This window comes from Vicia villosa, linkage group LG4 (assembly GCF_029867415.1).
Source record: "Vicia villosa cultivar HV-30 ecotype Madison, WI linkage group LG4, Vvil1.0, whole genome shotgun sequence".
Classification (NCBI taxonomy): domain Eukaryota; kingdom Viridiplantae; phylum Streptophyta; class Magnoliopsida; order Fabales; family Fabaceae; genus Vicia; species Vicia villosa.
Window position 1 is genome coordinate 178,970,976 of NC_081183.1, and position 8,416 is coordinate 178,979,391.

Consider the following 8,416-nt stretch of genomic DNA (forward strand, 5'->3'; position numbering starts at 1 on the left):
AATCCCCATTTCAACTATCGTGAAACCTTGTTGGAGGCGACTGTCAGAAACATAAGCTCCAGCAATGATTCTATAAGACAACTTTGTTGTTCCACAATTAAGTCACTCTTTACAAATGAGGGTAAACATGGTGGTGAAGCTACTGTGGAGGCTGTGCGGGGTTGATTTCTTATAAGGTTAAAGATCATAATTGTCAATTACACAAGGATCGTAAATTTGTTGTTGTTTGCACAAACTCAAACATGCTAATGTTGGCAAGGCAGACAACTATTTGTAAACACTTTTCAAATTCTTTTGCCCACCTTCAACATTGGAGTTCAGGTCTAATTTTGGGTGTCACATTAAGAAAATCTCATCACATCAAGCAATGGAATCCATGAAAATTATGCAGTAATAAAGTTTTACAACCTTGAGGACAAGGTTGTTTTTGAAGAGGTTGGTAATGATAGGGAACTTGATAGAATAATTCATTATTAGTTTTATTAGTATTTTGATGTATTAGATGTTATTATATTCTCTAGAATATTCCTAATAGCTTTTGGGTTTTTAATAGCTTTTGGGCTTTTAATTATTTATTCATTAGGAGCATTATATATGTATGTCTTTGACACATTTTAGAGTATCAATCAAAGAAATCAAGTTTATCTTTATCTTTTATTTTCTTAGCATAATTTTATTTGTCTTGTAATTTTAGAACTTTTATTAACTTTCTTAGGGTTCTTGAATTTGCATCCTAAGAGAGGGCCTTTAAGATCTCTTTTGTACCCAAAAAAAACATTTAAAAATTACATTAATATTATGATTAGAAATGGAGAATTTATATATATATATATATATATATATATATATATATATATATATATATATATATATATATATATATATATATATATATATATATATATATAGATATAAAGTTTTATATTTATAGAATTTTAAAGGGTGAGAGTTTGGTTTTAAAAATAAGTGAGAGTTAATGGGATAAATTATATTTTAAAAATATAACTTAAATTTTAATATAAAAGAAAATATAGAATATATAAAATAATAGTTATGTTTTTATCTCTATAAAAATTTTATTCAATTTTTATGATTTATTTAATTTTGTAGAGATCTTGTTCGATTTGTTCAACTTCAAATTAATCTATAGGAAGTAAAATTAAAAAAAAAATAAGAATTTGTTTTAAAAGAAAAAAATAAAAATATATTTATTTTAGTTATTTAAAAATTAAAAACATCCTATAACTTAAAAAAAAAAATTAAACAGTTTTGGTTCACCTATTTTGATATTTTCACGTTCCTCTATTTTGCTTTTAAACACTTTTGGTTCTCCATCCTCGCTTTGACTACAAAAAAACATTTATGTGTCACATTTTAAAATACGTTTTTTTGTCTTTCATCCTCACTTTTGGTTCCCCATTTTCACTTGATGATGAGCTTCGTATTTTAAAAAAGTGACGTATAAATGTTCTTTTAGCCAAAAGGAAGATGAAAAATCAAAAGTGTTTAAAAATAAAATAGAAGAAATAAAATCGTGAAAACATTAAAATTGGAGGACCAACATTATAATTTAATCTTTAAAAAATTACTACCTCTAATCTTATTTATAAGAAAAAATTCTTTTTTCAGATATATTGAATAAATAATGTATCTAAACAATATGTTGTCCACATACATTATTTATTCAATGTATTTAAAAAGAGAATCTTTTCTTATAAATAAAACCAGAAGGAGTATAATATAACCAAAGTATTTGCTTCATTATGTCATAGTATTAAATAATGCCACTCATTACATCCATGGTAGACAACTAGATATGAAGACGACAACCGATCAGCGCCGCTTCCTAACAAAGTCACACGTTTGCAAATCTGCATGGCACCGCCGCTTGAAACAAATCAATTTTAATTAATTGCATAATTGCATCCATTCTCTACATTATATAAAGGCTGCATGTGTCTTTATTTTTCATTCCATCCTTTCTTTTATAGAATTTCACAGTCACTGATCCAATATGGAGTTTCATTTCTTTCGCATTATTACCTTTCTCATGGTGAGTTACAACTCCATAAACTCCACCACTTTCATTTCTTCAAATAGTTATTGTAATATTCTATTTCTCTATTTTTGCTTTTAAATAAATTATTACTAATGTTAATTAATATATATTCTCAAATGCACACAGCTTCTGCTAGTGGCAACTAATGCTGCAAGATTACCACCTCAACGTTACTGGAAGTCCGTAATCCCCAACTCTCCAATGCCAAAAGCCATCACTAATCTCCTACTTCCTAGTCAGTGTCATGCTCTAAAATTTATGTCTATAAGATAATATCTTTAAAATCTCTCAACTTTTTAGATAGAAATTTACTTCGACATATTTAAAATTATTTATTTTTAAATTTAATTTCTCAATTAAACAAGTGTAAGATGTTTGAGTAAAACAAGGTTACTCCGATGGAAGTAAAATTGATGTAAATTGGAAAATTATCTAATATATTTTCTTATCATTCTGAAAGTGAGTCTCGTCTAAATTCTAGAAAATTACTGAATTTGTTCAAATATAATCATGTTGTAACTGAGCCGGATGTAAGTTTCAGAGAATTTTTTAATTTATTTCAATACAATCATCCTGCAGGTGAGACTGATGTAAGTTCTAAAGAATTATCTAATTGGTTTCGATACGATCATACTGGGGTTGATGTAAATTCTAAAAAATTACCTAATTGGTTTCGATACGATCGTGCTGCAAGTGGGTCTGATGTAAATTCTGAAGAATTACCTAATTGGTTTCGATACGATCATGCTGTAAGTGGGGCTGATGTAAGTTCTGAAGAATTACCTAATTGGTTTCGATACGATCATGCTGTAAGTGGGGCTGATGTAAGTTCTGAAGAATTACCTAATTGGTTTCGATACAATCATGCTGCAAGTGAGCCTGATGTAAATTCTGAAGAATTATCTAATGTGTTCAAATACGATCATGCTGCAAGTGAGCCTGATGTAAGTTTCAAAAAATTTCCTAATGTGTTCAAATACGATCATGCTGCAAGAAAGCCTGATGTTAGTTTCAAAAAATTACCTAATGTGTTCAAATATGATCATGCTGCAAGTGAGCCTGATGTAAGTTTTAGAAAATTACCTAATGTGTTCAAATACGATCATGTTGCAAGTGAGCATGATGTAAGTTCCAGATATTTTCCTAATGTGTTCAAATACGATCATGCTGCAAGTGAGTCTGATGTAAGTTCCAAATATTTTTCTAATGTGTTCAAATATGATCATGCTGCAAGTGAGCCTGAAGTAAATTTTAGAGAATCACCTAATGGATTCAGTTACCATCATGCTGCAAGTGAGCCTGGTCTAAATTCTAGAGAATCACTTAATGGGTTCTTTTATCGTAATGCTGCAAGTGAGCCTAATGTAAATTTTAGAAAATCACCTAATGGGTTCAGTTACCACCAAGCTGCAAGTGTGCCTGATGTAAATTCTGGAGAAACATCTATATTAAGTTACAATCCTCCTGCAAGTGAGTTTAATGTAAATTCTGGAAAATTATCTAATGCATTTAGTTACGATCATTCTGCAAGTGAGAAACCAAAATCGACAATCTTCTTCTTTGAAAAGGACTTGCACCATGGAACAAAATCATACATTCGATTTGCCAAGACCAATCCAAATAATGAAGCGAAATTCTTGCCTAGAGAAGTTGCTAGTTCAATACCATTTTCATCAAAAAAGTTGGAATACATACTCAACAAACTGAACATCAAGAAAGGGTCAAAGGGTGCTCGCATTGTGAACAACACAATCACTGACTGTGAAGTGGAAAGCATCAAAGGAGAAGAAAAACTTTGTGTAACATCATTGGAGTCCATGATTGATTTCTCTATTTCTAAAATTGGGAAAAATCTTGAGGCTGTTTCAACAGAAATGTACAAAGAGAGTGACTTTCAACAATATAAAGTAATAACACAAGGAGTGAAGAGGTTGGGGGAGAAGAACAAAGCTGTTGTGTGCCACAAACAGAATTACCCTTATGCAGTGTTTTTCTGTCACACAACAGATACGACTAAAGTTTACTCAGCTCCTTTGAAGGGTGTCGATGGAAGCATAGTTAAAGCTATTGTTGTGTGTCACACTGATACATCACAATGGAATCCAAAGCACTTTGCATTTCTAGAACTCAAAGTTAAAGTTGGGAGTGGTCCAATTTGCCACCTACTACCTCAGGATCATGTTGCTTGGATTTCTAAGTAGAACCACTTTTTTTTCGTTTACACGTTTGGGTGCGATGTCTTGGCTATGATGTATTATTACAAGTGTGCTATTTGTGTTACTTTGATGTATTTTCTATGATGTATTACATGCATGTTAAATAAATAATGTTTCTTTGATGTTATGATTCACGGCAACATAAATAAATGGTTTGTTCCTGTTTTTCATCTCTCTTGTTCAACCTTAAAAAATAGCAATAACACACAATTTTTTGTTTGAAAAAGAAATAGGGATTGTTCAATAGTGTTGACATAAAATGATCATAGAAATAGAAAATTTCTTTACCCACCTCCCTATGCGGGGGCACCCCCAGCGAAATTTCCAAACTATCCCTGCTTCGGAAATGAACTTCCGAAGCGCTTTTTTTTTTAAAAAAATTTCCTTGATTCGGAAGTTCATCTCCGAAAACACCTCATGGGGGGTGCGTTCGGAGATGAACATCCGAAAACACCTCATGGGGGGTGAATTCGAAAGTTCATTTCTGAATTATGCAGAAACTGTGTTTTTTTTTTTTTATGTTTTTTCTTAAACGCAACCGCATTTTAATTAAACGTTACCGGCAAATAAAATAAACAATAGATAGACTGAAAACACTAATATGATAAATAAACAAAAAAAAAATACTAATATAAAAATATTATATACAAACCGAAATAAATAAAAATAGTGTGCTAAATATACAATCCAAAATCAAAAAATGAATAAACCCCACCACTACTGGGTGTGCCTAACCCGCTCACCCTGGGCCCTCCTCTGCCACCTGTACCCCGCCGCACGGCCCGCATCAGTGACGATGATCTCCATCACGGCGACTGCCTCTGGTCCGCCCTGATGAATGACACCTCGATCCAACGCGTCCCGCCCAAGCATCTCTATCCGCTGGCAGATCGGAAGGAGATCAATGGCGTGGTCATCCTCCGCCTGCCGGTTCTCCAGGATCTCCTCGTGTGCTGGCCTAGGAGCGCCGGGAACGTCGGGTCTCAAGAGAGGATGGGACACCCGGTAGAACCATGTGACGTACCCCTCCACACTGTGCCAGTCCTGGGTGACCCGCATGCGATGGTACTCCTCCGGTACCACATGATGCTGCCACTCCTCCCATATGGCAGTGAGCTGCACTCTGGTCACTGTGTCAGGAGCAGCCTCGAAGGGTGACCTGGGTATGATCTGCACGAACCCAAACTGCCGCATGCACCGCTCCGGGAGATACCGGACCATGATGTCGGTCCCGCATGCCAACCAGCCTGAATATAGAGCAACCCCGTCGAAGGGGACAACCTGAGCATAGTCGGCGAACGGCCTCCAGGTGACGTCGTCGTGCATCGTGCGGTCCAGGTACAGGCGGTATGGTCCCACCGCATCGTTCCCCCTCTGGAGGGCGTATCTGGCGGCCCTGGGCATGGCATCAACGTACGCAGGATCGATGTGGAAGCCGTGGATGCGGGAGAAGTAGGAGATGATCCAGCTCTGAAACACAAATACGATAATGTATTAAAAATAAATACGAAACATAAATAAATAAATAAATACGAGAATGTGTTAAAATCAAACGGCGTCCCCGTCCCTGGGTCGAAGCAGATGAACTCTCCACCAAGTCCTGTGGAACGCGGACACGGCGTCCCCGTCCCTGCCCCCGTCCCTGGGTCGACGCCAGCTGCGCCGCCGCCCGCTCGCGTCTAGCCGACGCAGTCTGGGACTCTCTCCCCTGTCTGATGCGTGCTGGCTGGTCTGACATGATCCTGTAAACAATCGAAATCGATTAATATGCGAGACAAATGAAAAAACAAAAAAAATGAACTTCTGGTACAGTTCGGAAGTTCATTTCCGAAAACTGGGATGGAGGTGTTTTCGGAAATGAACTTCCGAAACACCCCCACGCAGAGCTTCTCTGCAACCTCCAATGGCAGACCCAAAAACCTAAACCAAATCCATTTTTTTGCCTACTAAACATCCTAATATCAGTACTAAGCTATCTTAATGTCATTTTTTCAGATTCTAAACACCCTAATATAGTTTAATCAAATAGATCTAAAACTTGAAAAAACAATGATAAACTTACCAATTAGTGTTTAATGATGAGTTTGGTTGAGTTTGGAAGAAGAGTTTGGCTACTTCACACTTGCTTCTGCAGAAATTTCGCCTATGGAAGTGTTTGATGATGATTAGGGTAAATGATTTGGGGGAGGGGGAGAGTTCTGCTTAATCTGCAGAACGCGTTTTATTTCGGAAGTTCATTTCCGAAATTGTAGTTTCGGAAATGAACTTCCGAAATAAGACATTTTTTTCAAAAAAAAAGGCGCTTTCGGAGATGAACTTCCGAAAACACCTTTTTCATGCATTTCGGAAGTTCATTTCCGAAGTCAGGGGTATAATGGGGTTTTCACCAGAGGTGGACTAGAAGATAGGGAGGTGGCCAAAGAATTTCTCTAGAAATATATGTGAGGCATCGCACACTCTCACCATTGATTTTATTTTTTGAAATGGCCACGACTATCTCTAATCTCGAGAATATTATTATCATTTTTCCGTGTGTCTAATATTTTATTTCACTAATAGTGTCTGTCTTTAATTATCGGTCGGACTGGTTGAACCGGGAACCGGCTAGGTAACCGATCTAGTTTGATTGTTGGATCGGATATGTCATTGAACCGATATGAACCGGTCTAAATCGGTGGAAATCGTAAAATCGGAAAAACCGGCAATTTTCAAGAACCGGTAGTTTAAATGCATTTTTAATTTTTATTTTATTTTAAAAACTTAAAACAACATCATTTTAATAAAAAAATAAAAATAAAATAAAAATAAAAAAGAAAAAAGAAAATAAAAATAATAATAAAGATTTTCGGATGCGGTTAATTTTGTTGCACATGATTTTGATATCGAAGAAGGAAATACGAACATTAAAATAACTTTTTTTCTTTGAAATTAAATTTAGTAGACAATTAAGTTACTTTATTATAATTTATTCAATTAAATTATTTTGCGATTAAATTTTTTTTGTAAGTATATATTTTGTAATTATTTACTATTTTATTATGTGTGATACTTATGTTTAAAATTTGAATTTAAATTATGAACTTGTGAATTTATTTAGGATATGATATTTTTAAAAAATTAAAGTGCCGGTAATATTTGTAGAGACTGAAAATCATGTTCGACATATTTTATACTTATATAATTTTGTTATAACGACCAGTCTGTTCAACCGAGTTATCCGGTTTAGTCATGCGGTTCGACCAGTGACCCAGTGGTTCGACCAATAAACCAGTGACTCAGTACCCTCACCGGTTTGATGTCCGATCCGATTTTTAAAACACTGCTTTAATTAGATTTACGTTTATGTTTCATTCAAAATCATATTATTTAAATACAATTAGTAGTATTAAAGTAACATATTTATATTGTCATCAATGATAACTTTTAAGAGAAAAATCGAACATGAAACTTTATCCAAATTTGTTTTTGTCAAAATGCAAAGATATAAGTCAATAAATAAAAAAAATAGCAAAAAGATTGTGAAATTAATAGTAATTAGTATAATACAGTATTTTTTACCTTGTAAAAATTAAAAATAATTCTTCATACTCGTACATCTCTTTTCAATGGATTCTTGACTTTCAGAAAATTACAAAGTAAATTACAAAGGGTGAATTCTTATTTACCCACCTCAAAAAGATGGGTAAGGTTACCTTTAGTGTAAAATGCATTGAAAACATCAAACAATTGTTCTATATAATAAATAATTAAATACATAAAAATTAAATAGTGTCATCTGATTGGTGGAATGTATACTACCCATCTTTTTGTGATTGATAGAGAAGTTCTCCCCAATTACAAATGTCACATCAATAAATTAAATGCCGCCTTTAAAATTTTGCTGTAGAATATAAAATAGTTTAATATGACATAAATAAATGTAATACTAAAAAAATAAAGATGCTTTATTTTAACATAGATTTGGTAGAACGAGAACTCTGACGTATTTCTCCAATACATAAGATGCGAACGAAGGAACGAATCCTGAAGCGAGAGGAAATTAAACGTTACAAGTATTTTCTGAAATGAAAAGAGGAATACAATCCACTTTTAAGTTTAATTTTTCGCCTTTCTGATTTAGGTTTACAGGGTTTTCATTTTA

The 8,416-nt window shown here is 34.0% G+C and overlaps 1 protein-coding gene across 1 annotated transcript; it reads left to right on the forward strand.

Annotated features, from left to right (window-relative positions):
* The first annotated feature begins 1,930 nt into the window (after positions 1-1,930).
* LOC131596178 (polygalacturonase 1 beta-like protein 3) lies at positions 1,931-4,402 on the forward strand. The gene is made up of 3 exons (XM_058868762.1): positions 1,931-2,053; positions 2,186-2,294; positions 2,639-4,402. Exons 1-3 carry the CDS (start codon positions 2,015-2,017, stop codon positions 4,258-4,260), a joined length of 1,770 nt encoding a protein of 589 aa, XP_058724745.1. The 5' UTR covers positions 1,931-2,014; the 3' UTR covers positions 4,261-4,402.
* Positions 4,403-8,416: the final 4,014 nt, after the last annotated feature.